The 20,002-nt window shown below is 40.6% G+C and overlaps 1 protein-coding gene across 12 annotated transcripts in view; it reads left to right on the forward strand.

The window, feature by feature from the left end:
- The first annotated feature begins 111 nt into the window (after positions 1-111).
- Positions 112-20,002, forward strand: part of MARCHF8 (membrane associated ring-CH-type finger 8) — a 168,219-nt gene continuing 148,328 nt past the window's right edge. For 3 of the 12 annotated variants that reach the window (XM_037127470.2, XM_037127473.2, XM_037127474.2), the window contains exon 1: positions 112-208. Coding sequence is in view for 1 of the 12 variants with exons in the window: in XM_037127474.2 (XP_036983369.2) it covers positions 200-208 (9 nt within the window). In the remaining 11 variants the exon portion in view is untranslated. Of the gene's footprint in view, positions 731-6,946; positions 15,828-15,853; positions 16,140-20,002 lie in introns of those variants that run through there. The other 9 variants (XM_037127462.2, XM_037127475.2, XM_037127463.2 and 6 more) reach the window with 8 other exon arrangements.

Raw genomic sequence — 20,002 nt, forward strand, 5'->3', positions numbered from 1 at the left:
AAGGTGCCCAGCCACAGTTCCGCCCAGTTCCGTCCAGTTCCGCCCCCAGCGCGATGTCGTCACCTGGCAACACCTCCGCCCCACCGGCCGAGCACGTGATGCGAGCGTCACGTGACAGCCTAGTCGGAGCCCTCCAGTAGAGAGGTGTAGGGAAGTCGGCAACCTCAAAGCTGCGTCCTTGGTGTTTCTGCGTTCTTGCATGCTCCAGGTGGGCCCCGGGGGTCAGGCCGTGAGTACGGGGCGCACCTGAGGAAACTCGGGACCGTCAGACCCACACTGGAAGCAGCTGCTGTCACCATGGGACTCGAATTCCGAGGAGCCCGGGTCCGGGGGTGTGGCTGTTGGCTGTGAGGTCGGCTACAGGGAGGTTGGGTGGGTTCGGCAGCCGTTGTGCGCCGTCTTGGGCTCGCACTTCAGGACCCGGTGCCGAGCTGGTAGAAAGGAGGAAGGGGCCAGTCTGTAGTCTCCTTTGCCCGGGGGCGGGAGGCTGTGTTGGGGACCCGGCCGCGCCGGGGGCCGCTGGATCCATTTTGCGCTGAGGGCCCAGGTGGGAATCCCCATTGAAGTCCAGCTTCTGAGGGGTCCTGAGGCGTTGGGCAGGCCAGCCCTGGCTCTTGGCCTGTTTCCAGAATCTGTAAAATGAAAGTGTGAACTCGGACCTTCCACGTCTGACGTGTGCGAACTCAAGAGAAACCTACGTGCATTGGAGGCTGTCAGAGGGAAATCATAGGTAGATAATTTTCTTTTGATTGCTAAGTTTTTGTTTGTCTTTATATCTTTCATCTAATAGTATTTGGATTCTCGTTCATCTGGGTGGAGTAGAAAACTTAGAGAAAGTCATAATGGGCTATGTTCCTATTTTTTCAGGCTTTTTTTTTTTTTTTTAATGGAACGGAACCTTCTTTCTTAATACCTCATTTGGGAACCCAGTTTGTAACAAGATAAAAAGAAATCATCTGCCTCAGATTAGTTAGAGAAGCGCTGTTAAAAAGTTAAGGAAATGTTTTGTGTTTTTGTTAATTTGATGGAATTTGGAACATGAATCCTTGATGTTTGTGCAGTTTTATTTTTGCTTTGATTTTGTTGGACCGTCTGTCATGTGGTTAGACAATTAGTATATTTCTCATATATACTGGGAAAAGGCCTGAAAATTTCCAGTAAAGTCTTTTCTCTTATGGTTTCTTGCACCCTATGCCCAGGGAAGTATATGTATGCTTGTAATTGTGAGACCTCATGCCTCATTTCTGGTTTAGTTGCTCACACAAAAGGCAAGTGGGAGATCTTGCAAGATTTATTAAGACCAACTGAATGGATTAATTAGGACATTTTTACTGAAAAAAAATGTGAGAAGTGGATGAGTATGTAAGCTAACATCATTAGAATCATGGAATAATTCTAACATTAGAATAATGGAACCAAATTTTGAAACCCTAGAGCAAGAGAATGTTGTGTTTTGAGAGGACTGGCTTTAGGAGAAATGGAGGAAACATGTAAACAGAATATGAGGTGGCAAAAAAAATTACCAGGAAGAATTTTTTTTTTACATTAAGAGAAATGTGTGGTTCTTTTTATGTGTTTTTTAAACTTTATTTTTATTGTTTACATTAAACAATAAAATTTTCCTGTTTTGCCCACCTGTACCCAGCCCTCACCATTGTCTGTGGCTGTGGGGTATGCATATATGTAGTTTGGCTAATCCCTTCTCCTTCTTTCATCTGGTCCCTATCCCCTCTGACAGTTGTCAGTCTGTTCTATCTATGCCTCTGTTTCCATTTTGTTCATCAATTTATTTTGTTCATTAGAATCCATGTATAGGTGAGATCATAAGGTATTTGTCCTTCACTGAGTGGCTTATTTCACTTAGCATAATTATCTCCACATCCATTGGTGCTGTTCTAAAAGGGAGGAGTTCCTTTTAATGGCTGTGTAGTATTCCATTGTGTAAATGTACCACCACTTTTTTAAAAATTTTTTTATTGATTATGCTATTACATTTGTTCTATTCCCCCTTTCATTCCCCTCCACCCTACCCCCCCATCCCCACCATTACCCCCCCTTTAGTTTATGACCATGTGTCTCAAGTCCTTTAGATTCTATATTTCCCATGCTATTCTTGCCCCCCCTTCTATTTTCTATCTACTGTCTGTGCTACTTATTTTCTGTCCCTTCTCTCTCCTTCTCCTCCTCCCACTCCCCTGTTGCTAACCCTCCTTAAGATCTTCATTTCTGTTTCCACTCCTGATCTGCTGTCCTTTTAGTTTGCTTTCGTTTTAGGTGTGGTTGTTAATAACTGTGAGTTTGTTGTCCTTTCACTGTTCATGTTTCTTTAACTTCTTTTTCTTAGATAAGTCCCTTTAACATTTCATATAATAAGGGCTTGGTGATGATGAACTCCTTGAATTTGATCTTATCTGAGAAGCACCTTATCTGTCCTTCCATTCTAAATGAAAGTTTTGCTGGATAGAGCAATCTTGGTTGTAGTTTTTGGATTTCATGACTTGGAATACCTCTTTCCAGCCCCTTCTTGCCTGTAAGGTCTCTTTTGAGAAACCCACTGACAGTCTGACGGGGACTCCTTTGTAGGTGATTGTCTCCTTATCTCTTGTTGCTTCTAGGATTCTCTCCTTCATTTTAATTTTGGCTAATGTAATTATGATGTGCCTTTGTGTGTTCCTTCTTGGGTCCAACTTCTTTGGGACTCTCTGAGCTTCCTGGATTTCCTGGAAGTCTATTTCCTTTGCCAGATTGGGGAAATTCTCCTTTATTATTCAAATAAGTTTTCTACTGGTGGCTGTGCCTTTCCCCCTTCTGGTACCCCTATAATTCGGATGTTGGAGCGTTTAAAGATGTCCTGGAGGTTCCTAAGACTCTCCTCATTTCTTTGAATTCTTGCTTCTTCACTCTTTTCTGTTTGGCCATTATTTGCTTTCTTCTGGTCCACTCCATTGATTTGAGTCCCAGTTTCCTTTTCATTGGTATTGGTTTCCTGTGCAATTCCATTCATTTCAATTAGTTTCGCCTTCATATATTTGTCTAATTTGTGGCTATAATCAACCAGTTCTGTGAGGATCCTGATGACCAGTGTTTTAAACTGTGCATCTGAGAGTTTTGCTATTTCTTCATCGCTTAGATCTATGGGCTCTGGGGCTTTGAGATCTTGCAACATTTTTGGTCTGTTCTGGCCCTTTAAGTGTGAGAAGCGGCGCCTTGGACTCCCAGGTCGCTGGGTTATGAAGCTGTATGTGGAGGTGGGGTCAGAGCAGGGAAATGGCGGCGCCCTCCACTGCCGCTTGCCGTGGCGGTCCAATCGCCCACTCCCTCTCCTGTCCGCCAGCGCACAAATGCGCGACCACAGTCAACACGCAGCACCTCTCCCCCGCTGTCTCTCCCGAGGTCGCTCGCCTGGTCGCTCGCTCAGTCGCTCACTAGGTCCAACCCTGCGTCTGGATTCTGCGCGTCTGGACTCCACCTGACCGAGACCTCCTGTGCAACCCTGCTTCACCAGCTGCTGGTTTCGGCTGGTTTCGGCTGGTTTCGCCCCTTACCGGTCAGGCCAAAGAATTTGTTGTTAACAGACTTCCGAAAAGTTCAATTTTCCGTGTTCTGGCTGTGTTTTCTGTTGCTAATATTTAGTTGTCTCTAAACTTGGTTGTGTGAGAAGGTACGGCATATCCACCTATGCCTCCATCTTGGCGGAAGTCCTGTACCACCACTTTTTTTATCCACTCTTCTAATGATGGGCGCTAGAATTGGTAAGAGATTTGCTGAAACTTGAAGTATGGTATTGAAAAAGGAAAACCATGACCTTTTTTTTAGCTTGTCTGTTTTATGTGAGGTCAGCCAGAATTGTTGGTCAAGTGGACTATCAGTGGGACCCAAGGTGACCTCATGGAATGTTTTTTCTTTTCAAAGCAAACTCACTTCATTGATCTCTGATTTAGGTTTAGACAAGTCTCTTCCCTTCCTAGTTTCTCCTGCAAAGCACGGAAATTAGATTGATTTCTGCTCCACTTTTTGGCTTCATTAGGTATAATGAATGCCATTAGGTATAATACAGGATATACAGTTAAGTCGGAATTTAAGATAAACTGAATAAATTCTTTTTTTTAATTTTATTTATTTTTTATTGACTATGCCATTACAGTTGTTCTATTCCCCCCTTCATTCCCCTCCACCCTACCTCCCCGTCCCCATTACCCCCCCTTTAGTTTATGACCATGTGTCTCAAGTTCTTTAGATTCTATATTTCCCATACTATTCTTGCCCCCCATCTATTTTCTATCTACTGTCTATGCTACTTATTTTCTGCACCTTCTCCCCCCTTCTCCTCCTCCACTCCCCTGTTGCTAACCCTACTTGAGATCTTCATTTCTATGTTTCCACTCCTGATCTAGCTTTCCTTTTAGTTTGCTTTCGTTTTAGGTGTGGTTGTTAATAACTGTGAGTTTGCTGTCCTTTCACTGTTCATGTTTCTTTAACTTCTTTTTCTTAGATAAGTCCCTTTAACATTTCATATATTAAGGGCTTGGTGATGATGAACTCCTTGAATTTGATCTTATCTGAGAAGCACCTTATCTGTCCTTCCATTCTAAATGAAAGCTTTGCTGGATAGAGCAATCTTGGTTGTAGGTCTTTGGATTTCATGACTTGGAATACCTCTTTCCAGCCCCTTCTTGCCTGTAAGGTCTCTTTTGAGAAATCTGCTGACAGTCTGATGGGAACTCCTTTGTAGGTGACTGTCCCCTTATCTCTTGTTGCTTCTAGGATTCTCTCCATTTTAATCTTGGCTAATGTAATGATGATGTGCCTTGGTGTGTTTCTTCTTGGGTCCAACTTCTTTGGGACTCTCTGAGCTTCCTGGATTTCCTGGAAGTCTATTTCCTTTGCCAGAATGGGGAAATTCTCCTTTATTATTTGTTCAAATAAGTTTTCTACTGGTGGCTGTGCCTTTCCCCCTTCTGGTACCCCTATAATTTGGATGTTGGAGCGTTTAAAGATGTCCTGGAGGTTCCTAAGACTCTCCTCATTTCTTTGAATTCTTGCTTCTTGACTCTTTTCTGTTTGGCCATTATTTGCTTTCTTCTGGTCCACTCCATTGATTTGAGTCCCAGTTTCCTTTTCATCGCTATTGGTTTCCTGTGCAATTCCATTCACTTCAATTAGTTTCGCCTTCATATATTTGTCTAATTTGTGGCTATAATCAACCAGTTCTGTGAGGATCCTGATGACCAGTGTTTTAAACTGTGAGTCTGAGAGTTTTGCTATTTCTTCATCGCTTAGATCTATGGGCTCTGGGGCTTTGAGATCTTGCAACATTTTTGGTCTGTTCTGGCCCTTTAAGTGTGAGAAGCGGCGCCTTGGACTCCCAGGTCGCTGGGTTATGACGCTGTATGTGGGGGCGTGGTCAGAGTGGGGAAATGGTGGCCCCCTCTGCTGTTTCTTGCCGCTGGGTGAGGAGCAGAGCCTTACGTGGTTCACCAGGGCTGGGCCACTCAGAATCGCCGGGTTATGACTCTGTGTGTGGAGGTGGGGTCAGAGCAGGGAAATGGCGGTGCCCACCGCTGCAGCTTGCCGTGGGGACCCGCTGGGTCCTGGTCCAATCGCCCACTCCCTCACTTGTCTATCCGCGCACAAACGCGCGACCACAGTGAACCCGCAGCTCTGCTCCCTCGCTGTTTCCCCACGGTCGCTCGCTCGGTCACTTGCTTGGTCTCTCACTAGGTCCAACCCTGTGCTTGGATTCCGCGCGCCTGAGTGTGTCTGGCCGAGTCCTCCTGTGCATCCCCGCTCCACCAGCTGCTGGTTTCGCCCCTTACTGGTCAGACTGAAGAATTTGTTGTCAGCAGACTTCCGAAAAGTTCAATTTTCTGTGTTCTGGCTGTGTTTTCTGTTGCTAATATTTAGTTGTCTCTAAACTTGGTTGTGTGAGAAGGCACCGCGTCTCCACCTATGCCTCCATCTTGGCGGAAGTGTGCTGAATAAATTCTTAATGTAAATATTGCATAAGGCATATTTTACTAAGACAATTCATTATCTGAAATTTAAGTTTAACTGGGCTTTTTATTTGATAAATCTGTAGCTCTAACATTTTTGCACCATTAGCTTCAGAAAGAAATTATAAATGCATAGATGGGAGTGCATTGATTCAATAGTCAATACCCCCTATTTGTTAACAGCAGTAGGGTCTTGTTCTTGAGGAATAGCTCTGTTTCACTTGTGCTGCCCCTCCCCCAGTAGTTTCTTTTCTACCATAATCACATGATGTTTAGATTTATATTTTTGGTGATAAATGATTTAAATACCAGTAAGCAAAAACAAATAAAATTTTGCCAGATATCTAAAAGTAACAAATTTCAGTCTCGAAATGGCATGTACTATTATTTTTCTATAAAAAGTACATTATAACCCTACTTGTTCTAAAGTTACATCATTGACCTCATGAAATTTTCTCAAGCAGTGGACTGTTCTGATGGTAAATAATCTTTGAGGAACTTTTTATGCCTTTTGATTTGCCCCTCTATGAATATAGAAAATGATCAGTATAACCACTATACATATTTTATATTTTAATGTTATATTTTTTCTTTGCTATACAGTCTACTTTCAGTTCTTGAAAAATTTGGTTCTTGACCAATTTGTCCATGGAAAAAATGTCTCAGTTGTCTAACAAATTTCAGGTCTCAACAATATGACAACCCATTCATGCTGATACCTCTATAATCAGTTGTGCATGTCTTAGGCAACAAGCAAAAGAAAATTCGGTTGTTGAACAAATCACTTCTTGAACAGTTTTCTGGAATGAATTAAATCAAAAACTGAGGTTCCACTGTATTTTGAAGAGTCTTAAAATGTTGAGATGATTTTTCATGGAGTATAAATTTTTATTTGTAATTTTTGTAGGTTTTTATTTGTTTGTTTTTTTTTTTTAACCAGGCCAGATCCAGTTTCTTAACTCACTCTGAAATGCCTGGATTTTCTAATTCATTCATTCATTCAATAGTCAATAAAATACTCAGTGCCTTCTATGGCAGGCTGATGTGATCAGTGTTGTTATTCGCAAGTTATGTAGGAGTTAAATCATGTGCAATTGAAGGATAATGTGATGAGAACCTTGAAGTGGTAGAAATGCAATTGAAATTGAGAGGAGGATAGATAGAATGGCAGAACTTTCTGGAGAGGGTGGTATTTAATGCAGGTTGTGGTGATAAAGGTGAGGTTAGGAAGACAGGTTTACAAGAAAGGTGGAAAGAAGCAGGAAAGGGTAGAGAATCCATTATTCAGTTCTACAAAGCATATACTTGGTTGAATTAAAAATTGTTGATAATTTTACAGATAGCTTAAAAAAATTTTTAAAGTATATTCTATCCATTATACTATTACAGTTGTCCCACTTTTTCTCCCCTTCATCCCCCTCGGCCTTGTACCCCCTTCCCTCGAGTATTCTCTGCCCCTTAGTTCATATCCATGGGTTGTACATACAAGTTCTTTGGCTTCTTAATTTCCCATACTATTCTTAACCTCCCCCTTCTATTTTGTACTTATCATTTATGCTTATTCCCTGAACTGTTTCCCCGGTTTTCCCCCTCACCTCCCTACTGATAACCCTCCATGTGATATCTATTTCTGTGTTATTTGCTTAGTTCATTTTTGTTTTTGTTTTTTTTAGGTTTGGTTGTTAATCATTGTGAGTTTGTTGTCATTTTACTGTTCATAGTTTTGATGTTCTTTTTCCTAGGTAAGTCTCTTCAACATTTCATGTAATAAGGGCTTGGTGATGATGAACTCCTTTAACTTGACCTTGTCTGGAAAGCACTTTATCTGCCCATCCAGTCTAAATGATAGCTTTGCTGGATAGAGTAATCTTGGATGTAAGTCCTTGCCTTTCATGACTTCGAATACTTCTTCCAGCTCCTTCTTGCCTGTAATGTTTCTCTTAAGAAATCAGCTTATAGTCTTATGGAACTTCTTTGTAGGTAACTCCTTTCCTCTTGCTGCTTTTAAGATTGTCTCCTTATCTTTAATCTTGGGCAGTTTAATTATGATGTGTCTTGATGTGTTCCTCCTTAGGTCCAATTTCTTTGGGACTCCCTGGGCTTCTTGGACTCCTGGAGTCTATTTCCTTCACCAGATTGGGGACGTTTTCCTTCTTATTTTTTCACATACATTTTCAATTTCTTGCTCTTCCTTTTCTCCTTCTGGTACCCCTATAATTTGTATGTTGGAACATTTAAAGTTGTTCTGGAGGTTCCTAAGCCTTGCCTAATTTTTTGAATTCTCATTTTTTTAGTCTGTTCTGGTTGGATGTTTATTTCTTTCTTCTGTTCCAAATTGTTGATTTGAGTCCCAGTTTTCTTTTCCTTCACTGTTGGTTGCCTGTATATTTTTTTCTTTTTTTAATATTTTATTTATTTATCTTTTAGAGGGGAAGGGAAGGAGAGAGGGAGAGAAACATCAATGTATGGTTGCCTTTCATGCATCCCCTGCTGGGAACTGGCCTGCAGGGAACTGGTCTGCAACCCAGGCATGTGCCCTGACTGGGAATCGAACCTCGATTGTCTGGTTCGCAGGCCCGAGCTCAGTCCACTGAGCTACACCAGCCAGGTATTTTTTTCTTTATTTTATTTTGCATAGCCTTCACTTCTTTGTCTATTTTTCATCTGTAATCATTTCTCTGAACATCCTGATTATCAGTGTTTTGAACTCAGCATCTGATAGGTTGGCTATCTCCTTGATACTTAATTCTTTCTAGAGTTTTGATCTTTTCTTTCATTTGGCGGCTGTTATGTTGTAAGGGGCAGATACTTAGGTATTTGCCTGAGTGGGGTAACACAAGTTGCTGGGTTGTGGTGCTGTATGGGGGGGAGGCGTCAGAGAGGGAACAATGCCATTTGCTTGGCTTCTGCCCTACTTTCAGTTACTTCCCTTGCCACCCACAAGCAAATTGGCCTCTTTTGGTGTAGATTCCCAGGTGGGTGGGTTTGTGTACTTTTAGGACCCCATGAGCCCCTCCAATGGACTCTCTTGTGAGACTGGCAGTTTCTTCAACCCACACAGGTATTTGTAGCCAGTGATTATGAAGCTTTCTTTTCCTACACTGGAACCCTGGGTTCTGCACTCTGTTTTGCTCCCCAGTTCTTTCTCCTTGTTTATCCATACATGAATGTGGGATTGCCTAGTTCACCAGCTGCTGCCTTACTTGCCTGGCCTGCTAGCCACTTCCTTGCCGGGCACCCTCTCTAGGCAGCTTCCTATCTTGGCCCTTCCTACCAATCTGGGTGAATGTTTCTTCTTTAACTCTTTGATTGTCGGACTTCCATAGAGTTCAGTTTTCTGGTAGTTCTCTTTGTTTTTTGTTTTTAAATTGGTTATTATTCTTCTTTTGGTTGTGCAAGGAAATGAACTATATCTACCTACTCTTCCGTCTTCTCTGGAAGCCCCTGTGTACAGGTAGTTTTTTATTCACTGTGATGCTAATTTCTGACCTGTGTATCTATATTAGGAATATCTTCAAATGTCAGTGTAGCCCTTTGGAAAAACATTTATGAAATGTGTTGCACATATAAAAATGTGTAATTTGCTTATTAATAGCTCAAAAATAGGTTGTTACTCATACTGTTGAAACCTGCATGCTACCTTTCTGGTTAGAATTCACTTCCTTTTGTTCTAGAGTCTATTTTCCTAGATATATATATATGGGTCATGTTTTCTTATCTATTCAGCTGCCTTATGTCTTGTGATTGGAACATTTAATCCATTTACTTTTAAGTTTACATTTAAGGCTGTCATCGATAGGTACTTATTTACTACCATTTTATTATTTCTGTCTATGTTCTACTGTCCTCTGCTGCTGCTTCTCCTTCTTTTAAGCAAGCCTTTTAACATTTCTTGCAATACTGTTTTGGCAGTAATGAGCTTCTTTAGCTATTTTGGTGGGGGGACACAAGGAGCAATTCTAGGAAGCTCTTTATTTTGCTTTCAGTTTTAAATATAGCCTTGCTGGATGGAGAAGTCTTGGTTGCAGATTCTGACTTTTCATCACTTTGAGTATTTTATGTCATTCCCTTCTGGCCTGAAGTGTTTCTGTTGAGAAATCAGCTGACAACCATATGGGAGCTACTTTGTAGGTAACTGTCTTTCTCTTGCTGCTGTTAAGATTCTCTGTGTTTAACCTTTGCCATTTTAAGTATGATGTGTCTTGGTGTGGGTTCATCTTGTTTGGGACTCTCTGCTTCATAGACATGTGTATCCTCTTCCTTCAACAGGTTAGGGAAGTTTTCAGTCATTATTTCTTCAAACAGGTTCTAGATCCCTTGCTCACTCTCTTCTTCTGAATCCCATATGATACAGATGTTGTTACACTTGATATTGTCCCAGAGGTCCCTTAGACTTTCCTAATTTTTTAAAATTCTTTTTTCTTTTTGTTGCTCTACTTCGGTGTTTTTTTCTTTTTGTCTAAATCACTGATTTGATCCTCTGCTTCATCTGCACTGCTGTTGATTTTTTTCTAGTGCATTCTTCATTTCAAATATTGTACTCTTGATTTCTGACTGGTTATTTTTTTAGGGTTTTTATATTCTTTTTAATGCTTACTATTTCTTTTAAGTTCTCACTAATATCATTATTCCTGTAAAATTCTTGAGCATCCTTGTATGAGTTGTTTTGAACTCTACATCTGGTATCTTGGTTGCTTCCGTATCATTTAATTCTTTTTCTTTTTTGGGGGGGGTGTTTCTCTTTGTTTTTCATTCAGGGAATATTTCTTTGTCTCCCCATTTTGTGTTTATGTGTTAGGTAGATATGCTACAATTCCCAAACTTGTTTGATGGTTTTATGGTAGGTATCTTGTTGAGCTCAGTGGCACAATCTTTCATATTAATGGAGCTTGGTGATTCAGTAATGTATCTTCTGGCATGTGTGTACCCACCTGTTATGGCTGAGTCTTGAATGCTGTTGGCCCTTTTGTGGGTAGAGTTAACTCTTAAGTCTGGCTGACTATGTAAGACTAAATGTCAATCACCATGTATAAGTTGCTGTGAAGGGGCTTTCCTCTGAAGTAGAGTTGTTCTCAGCAGGGTCTGGTGTCTGCCAGAATTCCCCTTTGGGTGTGATACTTATTTGGCCAGTTCAGTCTGGTGTGTTCTGAAGCCCACAATTGGTTGTGTTAGTTCTGGGTCTGCCTGGGTGGGGTTCAGGTAGAGGTTGATTGTAACCAGCCTTATACTATCTGTCTGGAGCTACTGTGCTATTCACTGTTTGTGGCTGCATCTACTCAGCCTGGGTGTGTGTGTTAGGGGAAAATCTGCATCTGTGTACAAGGGTTGGCTTCGTCCAGTTAAGAGCTTTGGGGCAGATCTATAAAAGATTTTAGGCTTCTTGAGGTCTGTCTTCACGTGTTAGCTACTCTATTCCACCCTGTCATTGCCTGGTCTTACTCCAGAGCATTCTGAAGAAATACTGTAGAATGAGTCCCAGCTGGCTAAGACATACCCTTCCATGTGTTACAAGCTCTGTAGGATATGGCATCCAGGGCTGGGAGGATGGGGCTGGAGGGTCCCCTGCATGGGGGCCATGCAGTCAGGCACTCAATGATGAGAAAGTGGCCCCTACTGCTGAGACAAAACCACTCAATGTCTTCAATGTTTGCTGGAGTCTCCAACTATAGCTCCCTTAGGAGGAGGTACCACAGGTTCAGGTTGGGTGTGGCCAGCCAGCCTCTCTTTTGGTGCAAGCTCAGGAGGGTGGAGTCACTGGGGCTCAGGAGGGCAGATCAGAAGAGTCTCTTATTGGGGGTGGTGCCCGCAGAGCCATGGCAAGGGGCCAGACATTTAGTTTTGGTCTTAGACAGTAGCCTCCAAGGGAAAAACACTCCAAATGTGAATGACCCAGCTCCAGACAGCACTCCATTCCTCCCCACCCCGTGTTGCTGAGCTTAGCAGGCAGGGTCACCAGGACTGGGGAGAGCAGATCCAAACAATGTCCCTTTGGGGTTGATGGCAGTGATCCTGTCAGAGGGGGCAGGCACTTGATCATTTTCCAGGGTAAAAGTGTCCGAAGGAGGCATGCACCAAAGGTCCCAGCTCTGAGCAGCTGTCAGATTCCTCCCACTCCCCCATGGAACTGAACTCAGCAAGGTGAGGCCCCCAGCTGCCAGAAAGGTAGGTCAAATAAGTCTCTGGTTGGGGGAATAAAATGGGCTGAGTTCACAGGGGCGATATAGCCACACAACCCCAGCACCTGCCTATCTGATTCCCAGACAAAAGCCTTCCCAAGATACATGTTCAGCAAGTCCCAGCTCTGCACAGCACTTTGTGCCCCATGCTGGACTGAATTCAGCAGGGCAGGGCTACAGGTAGTGAAAGGGCAGACCAAGTGATTCAGCAGGTTGTGGGTGGAGTGCTGGCTGTGCACTTGAGGTGGGGAAGAATGGTTGGTCCCCTTTCTGAAGCTACATAGTTCATTCACTGTCTGAGTCTCCACTAAGAGGTTCCCCAGAAAAAGAGTGCCTAAAGGACCCTGCTGGGTACAGCCAGCACATGCCTTTTTAGGGCACCCTTTTGTCACTAGTAGTTGGAGGACTGGACAGTGCACTCCCCAGGCTGGTGCACCACCCTGGGAAAGTGGCATCTGGGTCTCTAGCAGACTCCCTTCTCTCCCACGGGTATTGAATTCCCACTAATTTTCACCACCACATGCTATGCAGGCTCCTGTTTCTGTTTTGTTGCTCTGGGTTGGGGACCCCCCCATGGGTTTTGAGACCCCATGCTCCTTGGGGGAGGGAGTTTTGCAGCAGAGATTCCCTCCAGCTTCACAGCCACCACATGTGGATGCAGGATCCATCCCTGTCCATGTCTCTGCCCTTCTTACCAGTTTCTGTGTGGCTTCTTACATAAATCCTTGGTTATAGTATGTTAGTTCAGCTAGCTTTCAGTTGTTTATTCAGGATGATTGCTCTATAATTTAGCTATAAATCTAAGTTTGATGCTGGGAGCAGATGAGTGTGGCTTCCACATACTCTGCAGCCATTTTGGAATTTGTATTTTATTATTCTTGTTTTATTACATTTGTATGAATTAGGCAGATGGAATACTTTATTTGGTAGTTATTTCGTTCATGGCACATGATCACTCTCATGTGGAAGAGCCTTTGGGAAATGATTGACAGCTTGAAACTGCTTGGCTAAGGTTTCTAAAGAAGCTCTGTGCCATAAATGAATTCCTTCTGTGTGACACCGAGGATTAGGTTGCTTTTAGGTGAATTTCTTCAGGATACTTAATGTGGAAGATGGTACTTTATTGCTATAACCTGATTTTTAAGTTAAAATGACCTTTTATGCTGGGAGGCTATATGCTATAAACCTTTAGATTTATTTTGATTTCTTAAAAATTAAATATATTCTCTGGAAGGGTAGCTTTTATATTAGATTGTATCAAAGCACTAAAATTTTGAGGAATTCCTGGGAGTCTTAAGTTGGTTAATTCAGTGGTGATAATGTTAGGAATGTTATAGTACTTACCCAGGTGGCATAGTAATTAAGGATATGGGCTTTGGAGTCAGCTTTAGCACTTAGTATGTGACTGTAGTCTGGGGTTTCTGCATCTATACAGTGGGGATATTAAGTTACACTAGATACTTCATAGGGTGGCTGTGATCATGTGAGGTTTTTTTAAGTTGTTGAAACTGAAAATATTTTTCTCTTTTATCATAAGACTTAAAATTGTGTCAATTCTGTTACTAGCACAGCATTTTATATAACTTGGAACTTGGTATAGTTCTGAGGGTATTAGACTTCAGAGTTAGGAAATGTGAGTTGCACTCCTGACTTTATGAGTAACTGCTTAACTCTGGCAAGCAGCCTTGCATCATCTCTCTCTGCCTAGTTTGAGTCATTTATAAAAGTGGGGTTGGGTTTGAATCAGTTGATCTCTAAGATTCCTTCTAGTTCTTCCATTCTGTTTATTTGTCTCCCACTGAATCATAATTGAACTAATTATAACACAGTTCATGAGGAGAGCACATTTTACAATCTGGAGAGGAAATGGTTTGGGGTGGGGAGGGTAAGATAATTGTACAGAAACATTAAAGGCTGATACTTTGAGAATAATTAGATTTTTTTTTACCTGATTCTAATCTAGGGTGAAATGAACAACAATAGATGGAAGGGAGGCAGTCTTGATTCAGTTTATGGACACATTTCTAAAACTTACTCCTGTCCAACAAAGAAATGGGTCACTCTAAGTGCTCTATGCTTCCTAAACACTGAAAGGACAAAGTTTAAGGTCATACTGGCAAATGATTGTTAGAGTCAGGTCTAACTTATTTAAGCCTGAGCTAGGGATGGTGTTGTATGACTTTTCTGATCTTCTGGCCCTCCAGTGGGTAGAAATTATGACATGATAAGTATTAAAGTAATCAAGAAAAAAACCATATGCAGTGTGTCACCGTACTCACTAACTTTAACTGAATTATACTAATGATTCATATACTACTTTTTTAAAAAGAATTATTTTATTTACTTTTACACAGGGGAAGAGAGGGAGAGAAACATCATTGTGTGGTTGCCTTTCCTTCACCCCCAACTGGGGACCTGGCGTGCAACCCAGGCATGTGTCCTGACTGGGAATGGAACTGGCAACCCTTTGGTTTGCAGGCCAGTGCTCAGTCCACTGAGTCACACCAGTTTGGGCCATAGACTACTTTTTTTTTGTCTGCAATTTTTTTTGGTTGATGTGTAGACTAAGTATTACTCTGAATTTTAAAAACATTGCTCTTAATTCTAGATTTTGATTATTCATCTGGGGAAAGCAGCACTATTACTCTTTTTTGTTTTGAATGATTTTTGAATGCTTGCCACTTTCCTTTCAGCAAAGCTGGAAACTGTGAGTTTGAGTTCTTAGGTCCTGTTGAGATATGCAGCTAAATTTGTCATCCACTATGTGGGTGCTTTGCCAACATCTCTGGAGATGTTTACCAGTCTGGGCAATTTTGATAATACTATCTTCTTATAGTTTCTGCTGTGAAGCAGTTTTTGAAGAAACATGATAGGTGGGGTACAAACTCTTGGAGAAAAAGATGTTTTTATTTTTGTTAAATTACAATGTTCTCTTTCCTAATTCCTGACATAGAATTTTGGCCACCAAAGGAACAATTTTGTTACCCTTTCTTAGCATCTGGTTGAGGAGGGATGTGTATGCCTGTGTGTATGTGTATTTCCTAAATTACTTCAGGCCTCCTTTACATAATGGGCTTCCTATTCCTGAATAGGGATTAGACTCCAGTATACTAGTTTATAAAACAGTTTATGACAGGCTTCTCAACCTTAGCACTGTTGACATTTGGTGCTAGATAATTCTTTGTTGTGGGGCTGTCCTGTGCATTGTAGTATGTTTAGCAGCATCCCTGCCTCTTCCTACTAGTGCCAGTAGTAACCCCATAGTTATGCCAACCAAAAAGCTCCAAAACATTGTCGAAACTACCCTGGGCAATAAAATCACCCAAGTTGAGAACCACTGAGTCATGGATACCTCTCAGCCAGCTCTCTGCCACAGTTATGGCCATCCTGCTGTTGTCTGGTTTCTGCATGTTGCCAGCCTTGCTCACAGCCTCGTCCCCATGCTCTGCTAATTAGGTGGAAAGTTGCCAAGTGGAAGGTGGAATCAGTGGGGAACAGAGCAGAGCTAGAGTTAGGTGTTGGCTTGGGTAGCGGCTGAGTACTGTAACACCCAGGTGGGTGTGTTTTTTGGTGGCAGCTAATGATTAGACTTAAAGACAGATGTTCTTTGACATGAGAGTGAGCTGACAGTTACTCCAGTAGTCTTAGCACACAACAGGTATGTGGCATCTTTATGTTGTCTGAAGCCTGCCTGGGAGTTTGTGGTTTTGAAGGAAAACTTCAGGGATGTTTTCTCCTTACTGTTTTTATTTGAAAGACTATGGAAAAGAGAAACTGCTTCTTGATGAACTTCAGTGTTCAATTTTGATTTCATTTTTAAGGTTACTTTAGTGGTTATATAATCAATACTTTTTTTCACATGGATAAAATGAGGTGGGAGAATTATAAATATAAAGCAACAGATATTTAGTGAGTGCAACCAGGGATGATACTGTGCTGTAAGAAATGCTTGGAGTGCTCAGGGAGTGAGGTAGGTAACTGCTCATGACGCACTGTGTTAAGAATGGTAACTCTGTCTTGGGTGGGGGCAAGTGGTGAGGGATGGGCAAGAAGATAGATAAACATGACTTGGAACAGGTGTTCATAGTACTTGTTTGTATTCATTTTCAAACAATCAGTGTTTGTCATTAGTACTTTTATTCTGGGCTTTAAATATTTTTTTTTTACCTAGTCCAGGTCATTTTGAATGCTTGTTTATTTTATAAACTTTATTCTCTTAACATTTATTGCATAATAATTCCCATCTTAATAACTTACTAAATAATTGCATCTTATGGTTATATTCTAATTTACTTAACTGTTTCTCTGTTGTTTTTACTGGTATATAGTGTATTTAAAAACATTTGCTACTGTAAATATCTTTTAGTGGCTATCTTTGCGTATATATTTTAAACCACAGTTCAAATAATTCCTTTAGAATAATGTCATGAATTAGAATTACTGGGTGACATGATATGTCAGTTGTTTAAATTAAATTTACCGAGGTGACATTAGTTAGTGGAATCATACAGGTTTCAAGGATATAATTCTGTAATACATAATCTGCTTTTGCATTGTGTGTTTACCACCCACAGGTAAAACTCCTCCTTTCATCATATATTTGACCACCTTCACCATTTATTTTTAAGGCTCTTGATTCATGTTACTAAACTGCTTTACTGAAATCAGAATTAACACTTCTACTGCAAATTGTTGACTGACCCCTTTGCTGTCCTTGTCAAAGTTGAGTGCTATTAAAAAAGAAAATAAGTGATTTAACAGGTGGGAAACATTTTTGTTTTTGCCTGTTTAAATTATTGGTACATTTGATATTTTACTGTTTTTCTTTTTCCTTGAAAGGTTCATTAATTTCTTTTGTAAATTGGCTGTGCATGTGTTTTTCCCATTGATCATTTGGAGTGTTACTGCTTTTTTTCTCATTCCTTTACACACACACACACACACACACACACACACACACGTACTATTTTTATTTTTACTTTATTTTTTATTACTTTTTAATTATAGTTTACATTCAATATTATATTAGTTCAGAAGTACAGCATAGTGGTTAGATAATAATATACTTTACAAAGTGTTCTCCCTGATATTTCTAGTACCTGCCTGGCACCACACACACATAGTTATTACAGTATTATTGCCTTTATATCCTATGCTGTACTTAACATCTCATGACTATTTTACTACCACCAATCTGTACTTCTTAATCCATTCACATTTTTAATCTAGTTCTCAAACACCCCTCCCCCCTAGCAGTTGTCAGTGTATTCTCTGATTTATGAGTTTGTTTCAATTTTGATCTGTAGATTTCACAAAATTAAGTGAAATTGTAAGATATTTGTCTTTTGTATCTGATTTATTTTACCTAGCATAACACCCTCTAGGTCCGTTCACACATCAGTAAGTGGTAAGATTTAATTATTATTATTATTTTTTTACAGTTAAGTAATACTCCATTTTATATATGTACTACAACTTTTGTTTTGTTCAACTACAATTTTTTTAAAATATTTTATTTATTTATCTTTAGAGGGGAAGGGAAGGAGAGAGAGAGAGAGAGAGAGAAATATCAGTGTATGGTTGCCTTTTGTGCATCTCCTGCTGGGAACTGGCCTGCAACCCAGGCATGTGCCCTGACTGGGAATCAAACTGCGATCCTTTGGTTTGCAGGCCCACGCTCAATCCACTGAACTTCAACAGCCAGGGCCATGTACAGTTTTGTTCAAGTATTGTTCAAGTACAGTTGTGTCCATTTTCACCCCACCACACCACCCCGCTCTACCCATTCCTGCCTCCTACCCTTGAACCTACCATCTTTGCCTTTGTCCATGTGTCCTTTATACATGTCCTAGATGGCCTTTTCCCTGTTTTCCCTCATTATTTCTCTCCCACCGCACCTCTGGTTCTTCTTTCTCAGAATTGCTGTGGGTCTTTGGGGTCATTTATGATTCCGTATAAACTTTTGAAAAGTTTGTTCTATATCTGTGAAATTTGGTATTTTAATAGGGGTTGTGTTGAATCTGTAAATTGTTTTGGGTAGTATGGACAGTTTGATGATGTTAATTCTTTCAATCCATGAACATGGTATATGCTTCCATTTATTTGTGTCTTCCTTAATTTCTCTTTTTAGAATTGTATGATTTTCTGAGCACAATTTTTTTTACCTGCTTGGCAATGTTTATTCCTAGGTACTTTATTTTTTTTTTTGCCATGTCAAATGGGATTTTTTCCTGATTTCTGAGTCTGATATTTTGTTGTTGGTATATAAAGATGATCTTAAATCCTGCTGTTTTGCCAAAATTCACTTATTAGGTCAAGTAGTTTTTTGGTGGAGTCTATAGGGTTTTCTTCCCCCCCCCAAGATTTTATTTATCTTTGGAGGGGAAGGGAAGAAGAGAGGGAGAGAAATATCAATGTATGGTCGCCTCTTGTGCGTCCCCTGCTGGGAAGTGGCCTGCGACCCAGGCATGTGCCCTGACTGGGAATTGAACCGTGGTTGTTTGGTTCACAGGCACTCACTCAATCCACTGAGCTACACCAGCCAGGGTGAGTCTACAGGGTTTTCTAAGTACACTATCAAATCATCTGCAAACAATGATAGTTTTACTTCCTTCTTTCCAATTTGGATGCCTTTTATTTCTTTCCTTGTTTGATTGCTGTGGTTAAAACTTCCAATACTATATTGAATAGAAGTGGTGAAAATGGACAACCTTGTCTTCTTCCTGACCTCAGTGGAAAAGCTTTTAGTTTTTTCCCATTGAGTATGATGTTGGCTGTAGGTCTCTCATATATGGCCTTTATTGTGTTGAGGAATGCTCCCTGTACTCCCACTTTGCTGAGTGTTTTTATTATAAATGGGTGTTGTACATTATCAAATGGTTTTTCTACACCTATTGATATGATCATGTGATTTTTGTCTTTCCTTTGTTTATGTGATGTATTACATTTGTTGTTTTGAGAATATTTTACCATCCATGCATCCCTGGCATGAATCCCACTTGGTCATGGTGTATGATCTTTTTCATGTATTGTTGGATGTGGTTTGGCAGTATTTTGTTGAGGATTTTAACGTCTATTTTCATTAGTGATATTGGCCTGAAGTTTTCTTTGTTTCTTCTTCATCTGGTTTTGGAATTAGAATGATACTGGCTTCATAAAAAGAGTTTGTGAGCCTTCCATCTTTTTGGGTTTTTTGAAGTAATCTGAGAAGATAAGGGTTAGTTAGCTCTTCCCTAAATGTTTTGAAAAAGTCTCCTGTGAAACTCTGTAGTCCAGTGCTTTTGTGCGATGGGAGTTTTTTTATTACTGTTTTGGTTTTATCAGCGTTTATTGGTTTGTTCAGGCTTTCTGTATCTTCTTTGTTCGATTTTGGGAGATTATATTCTCTTGATATTTGCCCATTTCACCTTGGTTTTCAAATATCTTGGCATATAGTTGTTAATAGCTTTTTTTTCACAATCCTTTGTATTTTTCTGGTGTCAGTTGTAATCTCTCCTCTTTTGCTTCTGATTTTTTATATTTGGGCCTTCTTTTTTTCTTGAGGAGTCTGCTTAAAAGATGGTTGATTTTGTTTATCTTTTCAAAGTACCACTCCTGGATTTATTGATTTTTGGATTGTTCTTTTACTCTCTTATGTCATTTAATTCTGCTGTGATCTTGGTTATTTCTTTCCTTCACCTCCTTCTGGGCTTTGTTGTTGTTCCTCCAGGTCTTGCAGATATAAGGGTAAGTTGTTATTGGAAATATTTATGTCTCTTTTAGGTAGGCTTGTATTGCTGTGACCTTTCCTCTCAGGACTGCATTTGGGGTGTCCCATAAATTTTGGTTTGTTGT

Source organism: Artibeus jamaicensis, unplaced genomic scaffold (genome assembly GCF_021234435.1).
Source record: "Artibeus jamaicensis isolate MK-2021 breed Jamaican fruit bat unplaced genomic scaffold, CSHL_Jam_final contig_468, whole genome shotgun sequence".
Taxonomy (NCBI): Eukaryota; Metazoa; Chordata; class Mammalia; order Chiroptera; family Phyllostomidae; genus Artibeus; species Artibeus jamaicensis.